The sequence below is a fragment of the Oncorhynchus mykiss genome, chromosome 20, assembly GCF_057628025.1.
Source record: "Oncorhynchus mykiss isolate SJ-2025 chromosome 20, ASM5762802v1, whole genome shotgun sequence".
Taxonomy (NCBI): domain Eukaryota; kingdom Metazoa; phylum Chordata; class Actinopteri; order Salmoniformes; family Salmonidae; genus Oncorhynchus; species Oncorhynchus mykiss.
Window position 1 is genome coordinate 22,031,116 of NC_143041.1, and position 23,635 is coordinate 22,054,750.

The 23,635-nt window shown below is 41.8% G+C and overlaps 1 protein-coding gene across 1 annotated transcript; it reads right to left on the bottom strand.

Annotated features, from left to right (window-relative positions):
• Positions 1–13,370: 13,370 nt before the first annotated feature.
• Positions 13,371–23,147, bottom strand: LOC110499076 (meteorin). Its single transcript, XM_021575960.3, has 4 exons — positions 22,820–23,147; positions 21,778–22,214; positions 16,831–16,890; positions 13,371–15,527 (listed from the first exon to the last, which is right to left on the bottom strand). The coding sequence occupies exons 1-4, from the start codon at positions 22,918–22,920 to the stop codon at positions 15,214–15,216; spliced, it is 912 nt and encodes a 303-aa protein (XP_021431635.1). The 5' UTR covers positions 22,921–23,147; the 3' UTR covers positions 13,371–15,213.
• Positions 23,148–23,635: the final 488 nt, after the last annotated feature.

Genomic DNA, 23,635 nt, shown 5'->3' on the forward strand with positions numbered 1-23,635 from the left:
ACATTAGACTGGTTGAAATCTGTCCTTTTGCCTGATAAGTCCAAATTTGAGATTTTTGGTTCCAACCACCTTGTCTTTGTGAGACAACTAGTAGGTGAACGGATTATCTCTGCATGTGTGGTTCCCACCGTGAAGCGTGGGGGTGCTTTGCTGGTGACACTGTCTGTGATTTATTTAGAATTCAAGGCACACTTAACCAGCATAGCTACCACAGCATTCTGCAGTGATATGCCATCCCATCTGGTTTGAACTTAGTGGGACTATCATTTGTTTTTCATCAGGTGTCGTGGAAAATGTAATAATTATTCATGCTATCCCGTGTTTTACTGCTTAAAGAATAGTCTCTTGTTATATGCTACTGTTTTTCTAACCTGATACTAACTTGTCTTTGTGGGACTTATCTATAAGCCCAGTCTTATGACTAATGCCAGCAGCATACCATACCATACCCCCAAGTAAAGGGGCTGAATAATTTTGCACGCCCAATTTTTCAGTTTTTGATTTGTTAAAAAAGTTTGAAATATCCAATAAATGTCATTCCACTTCATGATTGTGTCCCACTTGTTGTTGATTCTTCACAAAAAAATACAGTTTTATATATTTATGTTTGAAGCCTGAAATGTGGCAAAAGGTCACAAAGTTCAAGGGGGCCGAATACTTTCGCAAGGCACTGTATGGTGTCCAGGTCACAGCTGAGGGGGGTCTATAACAAGTGGCAACAGTGAGAGACTTATTTCTGGGGAGATGGATTTTTAAAAGTAGTAGCTCGAACTGTTTGGGTATAGACCTGGATAGTAGGACAGAATTCTGCAGGTTATCTCTACAGTAGATTGCAATTCCGCCCCGTTTAGCAGTTCTGTCTTGACGGAAAATGTTGTAATTGGGGATGGAAATTTCAGAATTTTTGGTTGGCTTCCTAAGCCAGGATTCAGACGCAGCTAGGACATCAGGGTTGGGAGAGTGTGCTAAAGCAGTGAATAAAGCAAACTTAGGGAGGAGGCTTCTGATGTTAACATGCATGAACCCAAGGCTTTTACAGTTACAGAAGTCAACAAATGAGAGCGCCTGGGGACACACAGGGCCTGGGTTAACCTCTTCATCACCAGAGGAACAGAGGAGGAGTAGGATGAGGGTGTATTAAAGGCTATAAGAACTGGTTGTCTAGTGTGTTCGGAACAGAGAGTAAAAGAAGCAGACTTTTGGGCGTTGGTAGGATAGATTCAGCACATAATGCACAGACAAGGGCATGGTAGGTGCAACAGTGCAACCTTCCGGTTACTAGTCCAACGCTCTAACCACTAGGCTAAATCCTTGAGTGTTTTCTTTCCTCTCCAGCAACTGAGGAAGGACTGTATCTTTGTAATGACTGGGTGTATTGATACACCATCCAAAGTGTAATTAATAACTTCACCATGCTCAAAGGGATATTCAATGTCTGCTTTTTTTTTTACCCATCTACTAATAGGTGCCCTTTGCAAGGCTTTGGAAACCTCCCTGACCTTTGTGGTTGAATCAGTGTTTGAAATTCACTGCTCGACTGATGGACCTTACAGATAAGTGTATGTGTGGCGTACAGAGATGAGGTAGTCATTTAAAAATAATCTTAAACACTATTATTGCACACAGAGTGAGTCCATGCAACTTAAGTGACTTGTTAAGCACATTTTTACTCCTGAACTTATTTAGGCTTGCCATTAACAAAGTGGTTGAATAATTATTGACTCAAGACATTTCAGCTTTTCATTTTTTATTAATTTGTAAAAATGTTATAAAACCATAATTCCACTTTGACATTATGGGGTATTGCGCATAGGCCAGTTACACCAAAATCTCAATTTAATCCATTTTAAATTCAGGCTGTAAAAAATTCAGGCTGTAAAAACAAAAATATGTAAAAAAGTAAAGGGGTGTGAATACTTTCTGAAGGCACTGTAAATTATCTCTGAGTGTGTCCTGATTTGGTGATTTGAGGAAGAAAGTAGAAAATGAATACTGCAATGGCAGAGAGGACCTGTTTCCCTCAGCCCATCCCACCTATCTCTTCTGGCTACCCTCTTCGGATTTCTATGCACCATATATCTTTCAACTATGCTGTGATGTTGAACATACAATTTCAATCTATCTAATAGAATCCACAGATTTCGAGTTGAAGATGAATACTTTAACTAAGAGTATTGGCATATTAGTAATTGACTGACCCGGTCTCTCCAGATCTCCTAACATTACTATTCTTAGGGTCAATTTTAGATCAATGTTATGCATTTTTAGCCATTCCTGAACCTGAAACCAAAAACAGGCTACCTGAGGGCAATACCAAAATAAATGGTCTATTGATTCTGTATCCTCACAACAAAATCTGCAGAGCTTTGATGATGGTATGCCCCAAATATTTAACATTTTGTTGGTGACAAGAATGCTGTATAATAATTTTAGCTGAAATGCACGAAGTCTTGAATCTTGCATAATTTTATTTAACGACTCATACCATGGAATCAGTACATCAAAAATCTGTTTCCAACTATTTTGCAAACCTACCTCCTCCCGCTGCCACTTGCCGCCTCCATTTTTGGGGTAATGCTGTAATCAATTGGTTGTAATCTTGGATTGGGAAGACCTTCCCATACAATTCTGATAACTCCATGAAAGACATAACTCTACCATTGCAATTTACAATATAATTTAAAAAAAAATTAAAACATCTTTCCCATAAATACAGGTATTTTATCAACCATCACATTTGAGTTCCGCCATAATATTTGTTCTATCTTTTCAGGGGGATGAAATTGAAATTGTAGCTAGCTCTGCAATGCCTGTTTGAAAAAGACAGATACTTTGGAAAAAGTATCATTTTCAATTAATCGAAAATGAGACATGGCAATCTGCACAAAGGCTAAAAGGAAATTTTTAAACAATGGTTGAGCTTTTCTTAGTATCGACTTGAGAACCATTTAGGGTCCAAGTAAAACTTTTGAATAACTGAAGCTTTGAGAAAGGGGGGTTTAGTGCTTTTATATAAAATAATCTCAACCCATCCAATTCATAAGTATTATATAGATAGGCATGCTTTGTCTTGTCTGGTTTAGCATCCAAAATAAAACAAAATATTTTTTGCCTATATGATTTGAGAAAAAAAACGAATCATCAGGAGTAGGCAGCGCCATGAGTAAGTGAGTAAACTGAGATATGACTAAGGAGTTAATCAGGGCCATTTTTCCAAAAGTTATCAGTATAAAAGACACCTGTCCACAACATCAAACATATTTTATTTGAATAAAAAATACATGTGTTTGCATAATTAATGTCTAAGAAATTAAATTTCCATTTTTTTTATCTGTGCTTGGAATGGAAAACAATTAACCCAAAATAAGCTAGCAGTGTTATTAAAAATCTTATTGAAACATGTTCTCAGAACATTATTTAATTACCTTCAAATAACCTATAATTTCCTTTCTCAGAAAGTTAATAAAACCTCTCAGGAAAAAACTTTCAGGGAACCATAGTAACATGTTTTCAAAACCTCCCTGCAAATGTAAAATGTACATTCCCAGAACAGGCAAAATGTTCCCTTCCTTTCTCAAAATGTAAAAATAACAGTTAAACCGATCAGCAATCATATGGCTTCATTCCCAGAACCAATGGGGAAACAAAAACATACGTTTCCACAACTTCCAAGGAAACAAATGTGCTAACTGGGTTACCAACCCTCAGCTTCCCTCAGCCCATCCCATCATCTCTGCTGGCCACCCACTTTGTGTTTCTACGCAACACATATCTTTCAACTATGCTATGATGTTTCACGTAAAAAAATCTAATTGAATCTACAGATTTTGTGTTGAAGATAAATACTTTTACTAAGAGTATATTAGTAATTGAGTGACCCGGTCTCTCCAGATCTCCTAACAGTACTATTTCTAGACCATAAACAGGCTACCTGAGGGCAATACCAAAATAAGTGGTTTATTGATTATGTATCCTCACAACAAAATCTGCAGAACTTCGATGATTTTATGCCCCAAATAGAGATGGCCGCTTCGCTTCACGTTCCTAGGAAACTATGCAGTATTTTGTTTTTTTTACGTGTTATTCTTACATTGGTACCCCAGGTAATCTTAGGTTTCATTACATACAGTCGGGAAGAACTACTGAATATAAGAGCAACGTCAACTCACCATCATTACGACCAGGAATATGACTTTCGCGAAGCGGATCCTGTGATCTGCCTTCCACCCAGGACAACGGAATGGATCCCAGCTGGTGACCCAAAACAACGATGTCGTAAAAGAGGCAAATTAATCGGTCTTCTGGTCAGGCTCCGTAGACGGGCACATTGCGCACCACTCCCTAGCATACTTCTCTCCAATGTCCAGTCTCTTGACAACAAGGTTGATGAAATCCGAGCAAGGGTAGTATTCCAGAGAGACATCAGAGACTGTAACGTTCTTTGCTTCAAGGAAACATGGCTCACTCGAGAGACGCTAACAGAGACGGTGCAGCCAGCTGGTTTCTTCACGCATAGCGCCAACAGAAACAACCATCTTTCTGTTAAGAAGATGCCTTATGATTAACGAGACGTGGTGTGATCATAACAACATACAGGAACGCAAGCCCTTCTGTTCACCTGACTTAGAATTCCTCAAAATCAAATGTCGACTGCATTATCTACCAAGGGATTTCTCTTAGATTATAATCACAACCTTATATACTCCCCCCCAAGCAGACACATCGATGGCCCTGAACAAACTTTATTTGACTCTTTGCAAACTGGAAACCACATATCCTGAGGCTACATTCATTGTAGCTGGGGATTTTAACAAGGCTAATCTGAAAACAAGACTCCCTAAATTGTATCAGCATATCGATTGCGCAACCAGGGCTGGTAAAACCCTGGATCATTGTTATTCTAACTTCCGCGACGCATATAAGGCCCTCTCCCGCCCTCCTTTCGGAAAAGCTGACCACGACTCCATTTTGTTGCTCCCTGCCTACAGACAGAAACTAAAACAAGAAGCTCCCACGCTCAGGTCTGTTCAACGCTGGTCCGACCAATCTGATTCCACGCTTCAAGACTGCTTCGATCACGTGGATTGGGATATGTTCTGCATTGCTTCCAACAACAACATTTGACGAATACGCTGATTCTGTGAACGAGTTCATTAGAAAGTGCATTGATGTCGTTCCCATAGCAACGATTAAAACATTCCCAAACCAGAAACCGTGGATTGATGGCAGCATTCGAGTGAAACTGAAAGCGTGAACCAATGCTTTTAACCAGGGCAAGGTGACCGGAAACATGACCGAATACAAACAGTGTAGCTATTCCCTCCACAAGGCAATCAAACAAGCTAAGCGTCAGTATAGAGACAAAGTAGAGTCGTAATTCAACGACTCAGACACAAGAGGTATGTGGCAGGGTCTACAGTCACTCATGGATTACAAAAAGAAAACCAGCCCCGTCACGGACCAGGATGTCTTGCTCCCAGACAGACTAAATAACTTTTTTGCCCGCTTTGAGGACAATACAGTGCCACTGACACGGCCCGCAACCAAAACCTGCGGACTCTCCTTCACTGCAGCCGACGTGAGTAAAACATTTAAATGTGTTAACCCTCGCAAGGCTGCAGGCCCAGACGGCATCCCCAGCCGCATCCTCAGAGCATGCGCAGAACAGCTGGCTGGTGTTTTTACAGACACATACAGTGGCGCAAAAAAGTATTTAGTCAGCCACCAATTGTGCAAGTTCTCCCACTTAAAAAGATGAGAGAGGCCTGTAATGTTCATCATAGGTACACTTCAACTATGACAGAGAAAATGAGAAAGAAAATCCAGAAAATCACATTGTAGGATTTTTAATGAATTTATTTGCAAATTATGGTGGAAAATAAGTATATGGTCACCTACAAACAAGCAAGATTTCTGGCTCTCACAGACCTGTAACTTCTTCTTTGTCCTCCACTCGTTACCTGTATTAATGGCACCAGTTTGAACTTGTTATCAGTATAAAAGACACCTGTCCACAACCTCAAACAGTCACACTCCAAACTCCACTATGGCCAAGACCAAAGAGCTGTCAAAAGACACCAGAAACAAAATTGTAGACCTGCACCAGGCTGGGAAGACTGAATCGGCAATAGGTAAGCAGCTTGAAGTTTGAAGAAATGAACTGTGGGAGCAATTATCAGGAAATGGAAGACATACAAGACCACTGATAATCTCCCTCGATCTGGGGCTCCACACAAGATCTCACCCCGTAGGGTCAAAATGATTACAAGAACGGTGAGCAAAAATCCCAGAACCACACGGGGGGACTTAGTGAATGACCTTCAGAGAGCTGGGATCAAAGTAACAAAGCCTACCATCGGTAACACACTACGCCGCCAGGGACTCAAATCCTGCAGTGCCAGACGTGTCCCCCTGCTTAAGCCAGTACATGTCCAGGCCCGTCTGAAGTTTGCTAGAGAGCATTTGGATGATCCAGAAGAAGATTGGGAGAATGTCATATGGTCAGATGAAACCAAAATGGAACTTCTTCGTAAAAACTCAACTCGTCGTGTTTGGAGGACAAAGAATACTGAGTTGCATCCAAAGAACACCATACCTACTGTGAAGCATGAGGGTGGAAACATCATGCTTTGGGGCTGTTTTTCTGCAAAGGGACCAGGACGACTGATCCGTGTAAAGGAAAGAATGAATGGGGCCATGTATCGTGAGATTTTGAGTGAAAAGCTCCTTCCATCAGCAAGGGCATTGAAGTTGAAACGTGGCTGGGTCTTTCAGCCTGACAATGATCCCAAACACACCGCCCGGGCAACGAAGGAGTGGCTTCGTAAGAACTATTTCAAGGTCCTGGAGTGGCCTAGCCAGTCTCCAGATCTCAACCCCATAGAAAATCTTTGGAGGGAGTTGAAAGTCCGTGCTGCCCAGCAACAGCCCTAAAACATCACTGCTCTAGAGGAGATCTGCATGGAGGAATGGGCCAAAATACCAGCAACAGTGTGTGAAACCTTATGAAGACTTACAGAAAACATTTGACCTCTATCATTGCCAACAAAGGGTATATAACAAAGTATTGAGATACACTTTTGTTATTGACCACATACAGTGCCTTGCGAAAGTATTCGGCCCCCTTGAACTTTGCGACCTTTTGCCACATTTCAGGCTTCAAACATAAAGATATAAAACTGTATTTTTTTGTGAAGAATCAACAACAAGTGGGACACAATCATGAAGTGGAACGACATTTATTGGATATTTCAAACTTTTTTAACAAATCAAAAACTGAAAAATTGGGCGTGCAAAATTATTCAGCCCCCTTAAGTTAATACTTTGTAGCGCCACCTTTTGCTGCGATTACAGCTGTAAGTCGCTTGGGGTATGTCTCTATCAGTTTTTCACATCGAGAGACTGAATTTTTTTCCCATTCCTCCTTGCAAAACAGCTCGAGCTCAGTGAGGTTGGATGGAGAGCATATGTGAACAGCAGTTTTCAGTTATTTCCACAGATTCTCGATTTGATTCAGGTCTGGACTTTGACTTGGCCATTCTAACACCTGGATATGTTTATTTTTGAACCATTCCATTGTAGATTTTGCTTTATGTTTTGGATCATTGTCTTGTTGGAAGACAAATCTCCGTCCCAGTCTCAGGTCTTTTGCAGACTCCATCAGGTTTTCTTCCAGAATGGTCCTGTATTTGGCTCCATCCATCTTCCCATCAATTTTAACCATCTTCCCTGTCCCTGCTGAAGAAAAGCAGGCCCAAACCATGATGCTGCCACCACCATGTTTGACAGTGGGGATGGTGTGTTCAGGGTGATGAGCTGTGTTGCTTTTACGCCAAACATAATGTTTTGCATTGTTGCCAAAAAGTTCAATTTTGGTTTCATCTGACCTGAGCACCTTCTTCCACATGTTTGGTGTGTCTCCCAGGTGGCTTGTGGCAAACTTTAAACGACACTTTTTATGGATATCTTTAAGAAATGGCTTTCTTCTTGCCACTCTTCCATAAAGGCCAGATTTGTGCAATATACGACTGATTGTTGTCCTATGGACAGAGTCTCCCACCTCAGCTGTAGATCTCTGCAGTTCATCCAGAGTGATCATGGGCCTCTTGGCTGCATCTCTGATCAGTCTTCTCCTTGTATGAGCTGAAAGTTTAGAGGGACGGACAGGTCTTGGTAGATTTGCAGTGGTCTCATACTCCTTCCATTTCAATAGTATCGCTTGCACAGTGCTCCTTGGGATGTTTAAAGCTTGGGGAATCTTTTTGTATCCAAATCCGGCTTTAAACTTCTTCACAACAGTATCTCGGACCTGCCTGGTGTGTTCCTTGTTCTTCATGATGCTCTCTGCGCTTTTGACGGACCTCTGAGACTATCACAGTGCAGGTGCATTTATACGGAGACTTGATTACACACAGGTCGATTGTATTTATCATCATTAGTCATTTAGGTCAACATTGGATCATTCAGAGATCCTCACTGAACTTCTGGAGAGAGTTTGCTGTACTGAAAGTAAAGGGGCTGAATAATTTTGCACGCCCAATTTTTCAGTTTTTGATTTGTTAAAAAAGTTTGAAATATCCAATAAATGTCGTTCCACTTCATAATTGTGTCCCACTTGTTGTTGATTCTTCACAAAAAAATACAGTTTTATATCTTTATGTTTGAAGCCTGAAATGTGGCAAAAGGTCGCAAAGTTGAAGGGGGCCGAATACTTTCGCAAGGCACTGTATTTAATAAATTTTAGAATAAGGTTGTAACGTAACAAAATTACATACCTTAAGGGAACATTTTGACATTTGCTGTATGGTTAGTGAGAAAGTCCATATTGCAAATGTACGGTCCCTTACTAGACGTCCGAAAACGTTTCTAAAATTCGCGGTCGGCGTTGGGCCGTGCGGCAGGGCCGGACCTACCGGGAAGTCATCGAACAAACTTTCTCGGACATTCGGTTTCCGTTTTATAAAATAATCAAATTTTGGTCATTTTTCCGCTGTCCCGGAAAATCCCACAAGAGGGCATAAGCAATCATATTGCAATTGTACAAAACATCACGAATCACGACGTGGCCTTATCTCCAAAACGGAAAATATTTTGAAGCCGAAACTTGGTGAGCGTAGGTTTGGCATAATGGGCAGCTGGCCCCGAACAAGATGGCGTCTAGGCCTCAACGGTTTTTGAGTTATGGCCATTTCTCTGGAATTAAAGGTCCAAAACTAAAATAGAGAAATTATTTTTCCGCTTCACGTCAAAGTCAAGGAGCCTCCGGTGTCAAAAAAAAAAGATCCAGCCATTTATCTATCGTCATTTAAGAGAAATCATACAGTGACAAATTGGTGATGTTCAAAGATAGTTTTTTTTTTTTTTAAACAGTTACAGATCCAGTTGCAGGGTGTTCATACAAATATTTTTAAAGTGTGCTGCTGAAATAACACACACTCACTAAACCCTCTGTAAATAACTCAGGATTCTGTAAATCAGGATATGAGTTTATTTATAGCTTCCTGTGCCAACCGGAAGTGCCTTAAATGGTGTCATAGTGGCTGTTTCCAAGGGTTAAAAAGATCAGATCTATTCAAAACTTCATATGTGTGATTAGGCAACCCCCATGAACTGTAAGTCAGTCATTTCTCCCAACAGATGTAAAAGAAAAGCTCTCACACACACACACACACACACACAGCAAGGATGGAGTGACAAAGTGCGGTACTTAATGACACAGAGAGCAGGCAATGGCATTACCATAGTCCCTAGGCCGTGCCGAGTTCAACGAGATATCCCGCTTGACCGTAGCTCGCTCGGTCTAAGCGCAGCGACCATTAGAAAAGCAGGCCCAAAATGAAGCCTGCCCCACAATGTCATTTGCTTTTGGGTGACAGTGAGAGAACCGTTAGGGTGAGAAGCACAATTCGACCTCAGGTACGTTCCTAAGGTCCTTCCGATCCGTGCAAGCCTAACCTTGACCGTGTGGCATTAACCCTTAACAGTTAAAAGAAGGTGTTTACATCAAACAGTTTGCATTGACTTCTCTCCCCATAGGAATACATTGCCTAAATTCAACCTGAAGCCTATATGGGTTATGAATGCTGTATGAACCTGTCTTCGGTAACAGTCCATCAGGCCACTATGAGTTCTACCTGTGTCGATTCTAAGCTTCCTGGAACAACCGGAAGTGGTTAAAATCACCCTAAAAGTGTATATCCATACCCTGCCTGCAGTTTGATAGACATAGTGCATTCAACCCTGTGTAAATCAGTCAGTTCTTAACATAAAGACTTAAAACTCAGGATTCTGTAAAAGCATACCCCAATGAGGATATTTGTTGACTTATAGCTTCCTGTGCCAACCGGAAGTGCCATAATTGGTGTCTCAGGGGCTGTTTCGAGGGGTTAAAAAAGTCAGATCTTTCCAAAACTTCATATGAGTAATTAGGCAACCCCCATGAACTGTAAATCAGTCATTTTTCCCATAAAATTTCAAAGGAAAACTAAATCACACACACACACAGCTTGGAAGGAGGGACCCATTGGGGTGCGTAGAGACATACACTGCCTGCATTAGTTAACCTTGTTGGAACTTTAAAAAGAACCGTCAGACCTAGAGTTCCGAAACTTTAGAAACCTGTTCTAGACCTCAGGTCGATAGTGCATGGTGAGTTAGGTGGCTCTAGAAGGTTCTCGGACCGAGAAACAGCCTCGTACATTTGCAATGACTTCAATTCATTTTTGCATCACAAAAATGACGACATTTAGAAATGTCCCAGAGTCTCGGCCCATATAGACGGACCCCAATGTTCCTGTCCGATAGCTCATTCAAGGACCCCGTAGCAAGTCATGGAAAAAAGTGGATTTTCAGCACCAATTAGGGTCTAGCTCGGACACCAAATGACCTATTGAGCCGAAACTTTGGATTCGGGGTCGCCTCAGCTAGGCCTACACATGACATCAGAAATGGACCCGCAGCTAGAACGTAACTACGTGTTTTACAGTTTTTTTATGGTTTGAACCGAAGGCGGTGTGAATTTTGGGCCAGCTCTGAAGTATGTGATAGTTGGCTACTAAACGAGTTGGAAAAAGTGGGTTTGGTGTCAGTTTGTATCAGTTTGGTGTCAGAATGATCTCTAATTGACTGATGGACGGTGACTTGCTGGTGACTCTTGTCCATTTGCAATATGTTTAAACAGTGAGGTACCATCACCAAAGTGACATTTTGAAATCAACCCTAACGAGCGATTGAGAGGAACCAGAATCACTGCCCAGCCATCCCGAGTTCATCGGGCCAGTCAATTTCGCATTCCTGCAGGATTTTTATAGCATGACAAATTCGTGATGGTAAATGCCCATTGAACCATATTGCAAATGCACAGTGACTTTGCAAAAGTGAGAAAACATAAACAAATGGACATAATGAAATCAACACAACGAGCGATGGAGAAGACCCACTATCAATGCCCGGCCATCCTGTGTTCATCAGGCCAGTCAATTTTGCATTTCTGCAGGATTTTTGAGCACGTCAAATTTCTTATGTTATTTGGCCAAAGAAAAAGTGACTTTTGACTTTGACTTTTGACTTCCTATGAAATCATAATGCAAATGGACAAAACATATGCCTTATGCACAAGTGAAAAAAAAAATTATAATAACAAAAGTTGACAATTCAATAGTGAAAAAAACATCACCAAATGGACATGATGAAATCAACACAACGAGTGATGGAAAGGAACAACAATCACTGCCCGGCCATCCCGAGTTCATCAGGCCAGTCAATTTTGCATTTCTGCAGGATTTTTGAGCATGTCAAATTTCTTATGGCATTTGGCCCCAAAAAAAGTGACTTGACTTCCTATGAAATCATATTGCAAATGGACAAATCATATTCCTTATGCACAAGTAAACATTTAAAAAAATTATGATAACAAAATTTTACAAAAGTATATTCATACAGTTCTTACACATGATTAATTGACATAAAATCAAAACAATTTCGAAAAACGGTCCAGAAAGCACTTTTTTACGAGGGTGATACGTTTTTTTTTTTTTAAGTTCACATTTTCGACTTTTGACTTCCTATGAAATCATATTGCAAATGGACAAAACATATGCCTTATGCACAAGTAAAAAAAAAAAAAATGATAATAAAATACGACTAAAGTCTGTTGATACAGTTCTTATACGTGTGTAATTGACACAATTCGAAAGAATTTCGAAAAACGGTCCAGAAAGCACTTTAAGGGTGTGTGAAGTTTTTCATAAAATTTTGCTATTTTTGACTTTTGACTTTTGACTTCCTATGAAATCATATTGCAAATGGACAAAACATATGCCTTATGCGCAAGTAATAAAAAATATATATATAATAAAATTGGATAAAAGTATATTCATACAGTTCTTACACATGTGTAATTGACAAAAAAATCTAAATAATTTTGAAAACGGTCCAGAAAACACTTTTTGGGGGGTTTTTGAAAAAAAATGCACTTTTTCAAAATGTTGCTTTTGGATGTTGACTTGTGTTGCATTTCCAATATGAAAAACCAAAGTAGAACGCACTCGCCACCTGTTGGATTTTTAAAGTGTTACAACTGGCATTTGCCATATGGCATTTGCAATCAACTTTACACGAATCAACGCCACATTGGGTGGTATTGGACACCGTGTATATGGTTTGTCCAATGCCAATGACTTCCCATTCATTTTTGTCCATTTCAGGGGGGGGGGGGGGGTATTCCCTTACTTAATTTAAGTCCCTGTGTTCAGTCTTGCTTTCTGTTGGTTGAGAGGGAGTATATAACCCTTTAAACCTGGCTGACTGGCATGAGGACAGAGTGAGCGACTGCGGCATCATCATTCCTCCCAGCCCGCTCCGAACACTACATTACCCTTAATGGTAATGTATTGCTTACTGAAAGCGGGAGTCAGAGCACAACAGAATTCCAACCGTCCTTTTCTCACTCCCTCCCTGCAACCCATTAGGTCTGTTTGCATCCCTCTACCTCACTTTCATTCAAGCAATTCATTTTGGGCCCTCAGAGATCAGGATTAAGGACACTTATAGTGACTTAACATAGTTGGAAAAGTCTATATTTCTCCCACATATATCCAAGGGACAACTAGAGGTTGTGGTTTGAAATCAGTGTAATGAAATTGGGCCATGTTTTTCAACCATGGTCATCTGTAGTCTCAGTTAGCCTAACGTTTTAAAGATGTGTGCATGAGCGAGAACTATAAAAGTGTACAACTATACAACTTTACTATAAAAAGTAAGTGAAAGAAGCAACCAAGAAAAATCCATGAGATTCAAATGAGCTTTTCAGACTTTGTCACAGACAACATAAACACTCCACAATAATGAAAAACGTTTCCCCCCTCCAGAAGTAGTTTGTTTTAGATGTTCTTATTTACATATTAACATTCACATTGGTATGAACACAAAAATCACACAGAAACAGATTGACAATATCAGCAAACATGGCAGTATTGCGTATTTCTTTTTATATACCACTTCAGCACATCACGTTAATTTGATATTAATCGCTTCCTTCATCGATTAGTGCACATAAGACGTGACATTTTTTGACTGACCAGAATTGCCAAACAGACCTGTTTTGTCCCCCTCGTAACTTATCCCAGACATACTTACTGCTAACCCCAAAACTGGTATAAAGACTATTACGCAAATACATTGAATATTGCTTGAAGAATTCAGTATTGATATTTGGACAAAATTGCTTGAGGTTTCCACGGCTCAACATGGTGATCAACATTTCGGACACATGCTTGTGAAAATTAGATCGCTACTGCAACTCTTTCTGCCAGCTTTGAGACATATTCCATTGGACTTTTACAGTTAGGAATATTGCTGTTGTGGGACTACAACTGTTGACAAACATAAAAAATGTCCTCAAACTCCCATTAATACAGTAACAATGACATAAATCTGGGCCAGTAGGCCTTACAGCATCTCAATATCAAGACATCTGTTTTGTTAGAATTTTGCAGACAGCTTTCTTAGGCTTACAGGTGGCAATTTTTTTATGTGGAAAATGGGTATGAATAACTACAAAATGGCTGCAATGGGAAACACTACTGCAAAATAATTATGTTCAACTGGAAAAACAGTTTCAAATTAAAATAAATCAGCATATAAAACTTTTCAAACAAACTGAGATAACAATGAAATCTTGGAAGTCAGCAGCATCATAAAAACTCTTCATTAAATATTTATGCAGGTTTCTAAAAGGCAGAATTTCCCCCACAAGCTCCTATTACCTTGAGATTTTTTTTCTCCGAGTTGACTAATGTTGTGAAAGTGCTTTCAGCACTAGAGCGAAGCAAGATTTGAACCTTCTACACTAGCGCTAACATGTGCCAGCCCTAGCCTAGCATGAAGATGTGCTAGCAATATCTGTACATATATTAAGTTCTGATCACACCTCTTCTACGCTACATAAAATCAGCTTTTCATTTTGGTTTTCAGTGCTTGCAGCATCAAGACATTCCAGAACATTCCCTTATCAGTGCAAATTACGATAAAAAAAATAAAAAAAATTGAAAAAGAGAAATCCCCTCCCTAATCTCCAATAAAGAATTGTAACACTAAGAATAGTCCACCATTGTTTGTTTCAACTACACATTTGTGCAAACATCTTGGACACAAAATGGTAGATTTCCCAAACAAAAAACATTGAATAAAATGAGTGGCCATTTTGAAGACTACCATAGAAAAACACCACAGCCTTGTGGTTAATTACTGGAATAGCAATTGTGTAACTTCTAAAACAGACCAACTTCACCACAGAATTTTTCACATAGTTTCCTGAGTTTAAAAGACAAAGTCACACTCAATAGCTCTGAATCCATGCCTGACAAATTGTTGCTTGTTGTTACGGAAAGCTCTTCTGAGAATTCAGAATAAGCATATTGGCATCTGGAAAATTTGTCCCGTGCCAAATTATTTAATCTCATCTAGTCCACACGGTGTCCTTCATATCGCCACAGTACTGCATATTGCACTGCGAATGTTGCTAAGAATGAGGAGTTGGGCATGGACAGTCCTTTGGGGAAGACTAAGAAGCTACACCATCGGGTGAGCTTCGATCTTCTTCACCTTTCACTCAGAGGTTTGGCAAACCAGAGGACAGGTTGATTGAGTTAAGGCTGCATTGTGAGGCAAGCCCTATTACAGGGAAGTAGTCAGCCGAGATTTGGGGTGGTCTGCTCAGTCCACAGCCAGTTCACAGGGTAGCTGCTGGACCAACTTGGCCTGAGTGTAGGCCTGGAGGAAGTCCTTGTAGCGGGGCGCGCAGCCCAGCCACGCTTCGCCGAAGTGTATGCGGCCGGTGAAGAGGAAGCTTCCTGCCCCGTTCCGGACACCACACTGCAGCAGGGTCCTGATCTCGCCTGAGAGGGTCAGGCGGCCTGTCCCGGTGAACAGGGCATATTTCTGGCGAAATACTCGGGTGGTGCTGACCTTTATTACCGCCGCCCGTAACTCGCTGTCCTCATCCACCGCCTCGATGTTACCACGCACCACTGGAGAAGAGACACCAGTTAGTCACAAGCCCTTATTGCCCAGATTAGTTTGTAACAGCAGTTACAAATATAAAGATCATAATTCAACAAAATGTGGACTAAGTTGGAGGAAATATATTTGAATTAATGTACTTTTCTTGAATACCTGCTCTTCATCTTCTAAAAACATTTTTGAAACTGCTGGGAAACCAGTCATGTTTTCGCTGTAAAAAAAACAGCTGAAGTAATAAAAAAGTAACTAGGATCCTAGCCCATCAGAGGCTAAATTAGTATTGGAGAACTTCCTGGAACAGTTCCATAATCCCGGCATAATTCAGCCCGATTAGAGCCATGCGGATTAGTCCACTGCACTGTCTCAGGGGGGTGGGGTTGGGATTAGTCCACTACAGTATCTCCAGAAGGGGGAGGGGCTAGGGAAACTTCAGGGCACTGGAGGAAAAAGTTGTTCAGTTTCACCTCTACATACTTCCACCTCTGCATAGTTTAAAGGGATGAGAATTTGGATCACTGTCAGCCCAACCTTAGCTGGGGTACCCTTACTTTAAGATGAGTCGACAACCGATTTGTAGTTCCTGAATCGTGACACAAAATTATTACTTTTTTTGGTTGAAACTGAATGGCTTTTCTAGCCATTTTGTATTGAAGTAAATGTAGTTTGAATTGGGGTAGAAAATGCAGTGACACCAAACTGCAGAGGTGGGACCAAGTCACTATTATTCGAGTCACATGGAAGTCAAAGTCCGAGTCTCCAATGACATTAAGCTCAATATGCACATGTAAAGCTCAGTATCTTCCGTTTTGAAAATGCATCACCATTTATGGCTGTAATGACACGCCACATTTGCGCAGCGATTGTTTGAGAACCACTGATCTATATAGCAAATAGATTTGTGAATAGATTTGCTGTACAGCTATAGGATCAGGTGAAGCGCAAAATGTCAAATTGTAGATAGCGGATCGCCATAAATCTTCAGAGGATGCAGCTTTCAAAGACTCAGCCACTATTGGTTGACCTGTCATGATATATTGCTTGTTTGATTTTTTTGCTCTTGAAGTGCCACAAAATAAGTGACAAACCCTGGCCAGATAATTTCAAGTCATCAGTCTCAAGTCAAAGTCCCATCTTGAGGCTCCAAGTCAAGTTATTTTATTCTGTATCAAGTTGAGTCCCAAGTCATCCAATCTGTAACTCGAGTCCAAGTCATGTGACTCGAGTCCACACCCCTGTCAAACTGTTCCTTGTCTGGCAAGTTATAATGGCAGCCCGGACAACAACAGGAGGTTGTAAAAGAGGAGAGCTCACCAAAGTCACTGGTGCAGACAGCCATAAGGAGCTCTGTGTTGTTACAGGGTCTGCAGGCACCTGGGGAGAGAGGGGGGAGAAAGAACCAGTCAGTTGGAGCTCCACTAATCAAACCATGCCAATTCCCTCCACTCTTCGCCTACTCCCTTGTTTGATATTGTAAATCACATAAAACAAAAAAGTAGGTATGACATGGTTAAGTTATTATATTTCAAAGCTTTATGTAAAAAAAAAAGAAAAAAAGTTGAGCTTTAACCTATCCTGTTGCACACATAAAGGACACAAAAAAAGGGTGGAGGTGAGCCTATAAAGAAGATCAAATGCTCTGGAGGCAGGATATGAATAGCCAGAACAAACCACCATGCAGAGAGATACACACCGCAGTGTTCCGACAGCGGCTACTTTTGCGGTTCGGAGAGGAAGGCCAGTGAAACTTAAAAAGGTGTGAGACTCCACTGGCCCCAAACGTTTTTAAAGCCAAATTAAATCAGCCACCCTACCTCCCACCTAGATCCTGCTAGGGTGTTTGCACCCACACCTCATCAAAGAGAACCAGACAGGGCCAAGAGAGGAGGGTGGAGAACTTTAAAATATTTAAATGGGCAGAGCACCACTTCTACACTTTTTCAGAAAGCACTTCCTTCCTAGGTGTTGTGACGGCTTCATTCACAGCCAGTGGTGTGTATTCGTGGATGCCAAGCGAAGCCAGGCTTCCCCCCAAAAAAATGTATTGGGCAAATTTATCTTTCGTCTCATTGTGTTTTCATAATATTCCTTCAATTCGCAATTGGTTGTATCTTACTGGAGAAATCATCCAAGCGAGGGAAACAGCACCTCTCTCTAGATATGTGTAGCCCATGCATCTGGATGCTGTCTGGACAAAAATAGTGTGACATGTTGCCGCAGAAGCATTTTGATTGATTAATGCCAGCAAGTATTTGGCCTGTTGATACATTTGTTTATAAATAATTAGCCAATCAGCATTGAGCTGAGCTCAATGGTTGGTGGTTCTGGTGCAGCAGAAGGCCCACATAGGGAGGCAAAATAGTTGTCCTGAAGTACCTAGCTAGCTAAAAAAATCTGCCATGGATGGACTTGGTGTTTTTACTTATTTTCCAAACAGGCCAATGATTATAACTGCTATTCTGATCTAACCATAAATGAATTCCTTTTGCCACTGGCTTGAGACGATTGAAGTTCAATATGTAGCAGGCTCACGTTTAACTAACAAGCTAACTTAGCTGGTTCATTGTTGCACATGCGAGAAAGTTAGGCTAGCAAGCCCCCTAGGGCATAGAAAAGTGTACACTACTGTATGACAGTCAGACCCTTGTGCCAACATGAAAGCAAGGAGGATGGCAGGTGTTCATCTAGTCCACAAGCAGGGTAGGTCAACATGTTTTTTCTACTCAAATTATATTTAGCAACACTGGACTAAAAAGTTGATATCTTTTGTTTGTTTTCACTGTATTCGGCTAATCATATACAATATATATAGCCTAGCTGATTTGATGCGGTCAAGCGACCATCCCTCATCACTGTCAAACGCTCCCTAAAAAACTTCAGCGAGCAGGCCTTTCTAATTGACCTGGCCCGGGTATCCTGGAATGATATTGACCTTATTCCGTCAGTAGATGATGCCTGGTTATTCTATAAAAGGTGCTTTCCTCACCATCTTAAATAAGCATGCCCCATTCAAAAAAAAATAGAACCAGGAACAGATATAGCCCTTGGTGCCCTTGACCAGTACAAAAACATCCTGTGGCGTACTGCATTAGCATCGGATAGCCCCCACGATATGTAACTTTTCAGGGAAGTTAATAACCAATATACACAGGCAGTTAGGAAAGCTAAGGCTAGCTTTTTCAAACAGAAATTTGCATCCTGTAGCACTAACTCCAAAAAGTTCTGGGACACTGTATAGTCCCATGGCGAATAAGAGCACCTCCTCCCAGCTGCCCACTGCACTGAGAATAGGAAACACTGTCACCACCGATAAATCCACAATAATTGATCATTTCAAAAGCATTTTTCTACAGCTGACCATGCTTTCCACCTGGCTACCCCGGTCAACAGGCCTGCACCCCTCACTGCAACTTGCCTAAGCCTCCCCTATTTCTCCTTCACCCAAATCCAGATAGCTGATGTTCTGAAAGAGCTGCAAAATCTGGACACATACAAATCAGTAGAGCTAGACAATATGGACCCTCTCTTCCTAAAATTATCAGCTGAAATTGTTGCAACCCCTATTACTAGCTTGTTTAACCTCTCTTTCTTATCGTCCGAGATCCCCAAAGTTTGGAAACCTGCCGCAGTCACCCCCTTCTTCAAAGGGGGAGACACTCAAGACCCAAACTGCTACAGACCTATATCTATCCTACCCTGCCTTTAAGGTCTTCGAAAGCCAAGTTAACAAACAGATTACAGACAATTTAGAATCCCACTTCTCCGCTATGCAATCTGGTTTCCGAGCTGGTCATGGGTGCACCTCAGCCACGCTCAAGGTCCTAAACGACATCACCGCCATCGATAAGAGACAATACTGTGCAGCTGTATTCATCGACCTGGCCAATCACCACATTCTTACCGGCAGACTCAACAGCCTTGATTTCTCAAATTACTACCTTGCCTGGTTCACCAACTACTTCTCTGACAGAGTTCAGTGTGCCAAATTAAAGGACCTCTGGCAGTCTATGGGGGTACCACAGGGTTCAATCCTCGGCCGACTCCTTTCTCTGCATACATCATGTTGCTGGTGATTCTCTGATCCACCTCTATGCACCATTCTGTCTACTTCTAGCCCTTCTTTGGACACTGTTAACTAACCTCCAGATGAGCTTCAATGCCATACAACTCCCCTTCAGTGGCCTCCAACTGCTCTTAAATGCATGCTCTTTCGCTGCCCACACCTACCCACTCATCCAGCATCACTACTTTGGACGGATCTGACTTAGAATATGTGGAAAACTATAAATACCTAGGTGTCTGGTTAGACTACAAACTCCCCTTCCAGATTAAGAATCTCCAATCCAAAATTAAATCTAGAATCGGCTTCCTATTTTGCAACAAAGCATCCTTCACTCATGCTGCTAAACATACCCTTGTAAAACTGACTATCCTACCAAGCCTCGACTTCGGCGATGTCTTTTACAAAATAGCCTCTAACACTCTACTCAGCAAATTGGATGCAGTATATCACAGTGCTATCCGTTTTGTCACCAAAGCCCCATATACTACCCACCATTGCAACCTGTATGCTCTCGTTGGCTGGCCCTCGCTTCATATCCGTCGCAAAATCCACTCTCTGCTGCCAATGACTGGAACGAACTACAAAAAACACTGAAGCTAGAGACTCATATCTCCCTCACTAGCTCAGATCACTGCACATAGCCAATCTGTAAATAGCCCATCCAACTACCTCATCACCATATTGTTATTTACTAAGCTCCTTTGCACCCCAGTACCGCTACTTGCACACTCATCTATCACACCAGTGTTTAATTTGCCATACTGTACTAATTTCACCACTATGGCCTATTTATTGCCTCACACCCCTTATCCTACCTCATTTGCACACACTGTATATAGACTTTCTCTATTGTATTATTGACTGTATGTTTATTCCATGTGTAACTCTGTTGTTGTCAGTGTCGCACTGCTTTGCTTTATCTTGGCCAGGTCGCAATTGTAAACCAGAACTTGTTCTCAACTAAGCCTACCTGGTTAAAAAAAAATGTAAAAAAATGTTTAAGTTGAAATGGTGCTGGAATAGCAGAGGCAGTGCTCCTGTTTTCTTTGTGCTGACTTGCTGTAACTGTTAGAAACATTAACTTACACGACCTGCAACATGGTTAAGCAACTGTTTTACATGCAATATTTGCTTTATGGACTTCACCAGATGCACGTTGCTCACCGGTTTTGTGATGAAACAAAGGTGTGTGTGGTTGAATTTATTCCACCAATGTGTGACTTGTCTTTTTGTTGTCTCTGCCTTATTGTCCATCACGTGGTGTATGAATGGATGGGTTATAGAGCAAACAATGCAATTATCACGAAATAGGTTGTAATATGGCTTTTTTCCTGGCTTGACTTCCCCAGTGATTTTACCCACGCACCACTACCAAACCCTGGCTGCATTGCATTGTACAAAAACACCCTGGCATTTGTTTTGGCCTTGCAAGTTGCTGGCCTTGCAAGTTCCAATAAGTACACCCCCTAACCCACCCCTCTTCTTAGTGAAAATGTCTGATAAATGACATTCCTGCCTTCTCCCTGGCCCATAGAGAACCTCCCCACATGCCCAACCAGAATAACTGTGTGTGTGTATTCCTAGAACCAAGCCTCTTTAAAGAGGGGCCGCTCAACAAAAGTGGGGAGCATCTCAGCTGGGGCAGAGGTCTCCCTGTCGCCAAGGCAATGGCAGTAATCTAAGAAAACACTCTCCATTGAAAGGAGTTGTAAACTCTGGAGAGAAGGCTCCAAATACTGGGCTTTTGTCCCCCCCCTAACACTCCCCCTCCTCTCTCCATTCGCCTTCAAATCTAAACCAGGGGACAGGGCCTGTAGGCCTATGCTTCCAGGGAAACTAGAGGACACTTCCCCCACTCTACTCTGCCTGGACACTGAGAAAACAGAAAATAAACACCAAAAAGCAGGTCTGTTTGTACGGAAACATCTTTAGGGGGTGTTTGACGAAATATAATGGAATATGACTCAGAGACGCACACAAAGAGAAATACAGGAAATATGTGGGGGAGAGGAGAACTGAATTCTAAAAAGTTGTTTGTAAGGCCCATCAAGGAGCATATTCAAACACTATTTTGCTTGCTTTGCGTTGAGAGAAATCTTTATAGTTCACGCTTTTATGTTTATCCATTTCAGCCCAAATTACACTTCCATGACCCAGACTGATCCAACATGGCTGGCTCCCTCCTAGGTCCAACTGACCTTCATTACTGCTGACGGGGTTTGAGTCGAGTGACAGGCGCACAGTCCAATCCCCTCTCAGCTCGTAGCGGAAAGATGCAATGCGGCGGCTGATGTCCTGGTGGGGAGTGGCCTGGAGGAAGAGGGCCACCTTCTCGCCGGGCAGGCGGCTGAAGCAGCGCACCCGGGTTGGCGGAGACTCCTCCAGACGGTCCCCTACCAGGAGCTCCAGGACCCCGTCTCTCTCCAAGTAGAGCTGGGCCCCGTGGAAGTGCTCGGAGGGCTTGACGCAGGCCGTGATCAGGCCCGAGCTGCTTCCCCCAGGCCCCACTGCCGCAGAGGGCAACCTGGGGGACAGGGTGAGGCGGAGCGCCCCCTTAGGATAGAGCCAGTCCAGAGCACCCTCAGAACAGTGGAGGGAGATCTGCTCCACACTGCCTTGCTGCTGGGACAGACCACTGTGGGATGGAAAGATGGAGGGAGAGAAAGGAGATAGTTATACAAGTGGACTTCTATGACCTCCAAGCCAGACAGACTAGTCCTCAGAAGTTGTCCTCTTGAAAATTGGAGTCACCAATATACCGCTTGTAAGGAAATTGCACTAAACCTTGCAGGATATGTGGTTTTGGTGTAGGCTTTAGATGTGGGGGAAACTTGAGGGACTGAGGGAGAGCTTGCAACATCAAAGAAATCGGGCTAAAATGAATGACAGATTAACCTTTCAAGCCTGCGATGTTGCATGGAGTGCATTTCACTCATTTTAAGTGCATCATTTGAAAACTATTAAAACATTCTTTCAAAATACACATTGAACTGAGGTTTCCATTCGCAGAAAAAAAGGAGTGCCGCCTATTGGTCACCGAAGGACCGTGCCATGTGGATTTTTTTTTTTTAATCATAGAGTGTTATGCTGTTAAACTATCTCACTCTGCAAGACTGTAACCCCAAAGCGCGCGTGATACTTTGTTGCAAAGGCACTGGAAACATTTAATTGAGCCCAACAACTGTCTGGTCTTGATCCGATTAAGATCTGATCATTGATAAATATATAAAGTGTACTTGCCTCCCCCTCCAGCTGCATTGGTCTTCGGAATAACTGGACAGAGCGCAGTCAACAATGGGTAAGAGTAGGATCCAAACTTTGTAAATCCAAGAAATAGCCATTTCCTTCAGTACGTGCTACAAATGAGAAAAACGTAAATGTTCCAAAGATGCAGTCCCTTCAACCTTTAAGCATGGGAATCTCCACCATCCCCTATCTAAGCAAATTGTATTTTGCTGTTCTTGGCAACCTCCATAGCACGGTACCCTCCTCTTCTTGCTGATTTCCAGCTACAGTTTTAAAGGAGCATCCCTACCTCTATTCTGGCTCACTGATCCTAGTGCATAAAGAGAGGAGTCGTCTGAAGGTTGTCTTTGAGCAGAAGTTGGTCGACCAATCAGAGTTGGAGAGGATCAACTTTAAACCACTCACACGATAGAGGGGGAGGAGTGTGCTCTGTTGCATGTGACAGAAGAAGAATGATCTATCAGTATGCAATAATAAACTGTTGGTAATAGATAAGAGGCATTTACCATTGTGTCAAACAAGCGTGCGCAAAGTAGGACTATAATGAATTGCTTGGGCAGAAATAGGAGTTCGGTATGATAACCCAATCTGACCTCCTTTGTTGAAATGTGAGGTCTCTATGTCCTCGTATTTTCTCTGACAGATAATAAGCAAAATCACAGAAAACATATTTTATCAGGGTGAGTGAATATATTGGCTTGAATGTTCTTGACAATATAGGACTACATGTGTTGGATCCCACCTCCTCAAAAGTAGAAGAAACCACTCAGTGGAAAACAATGATTCCATCATGAACAAGAAGAGGTTTAG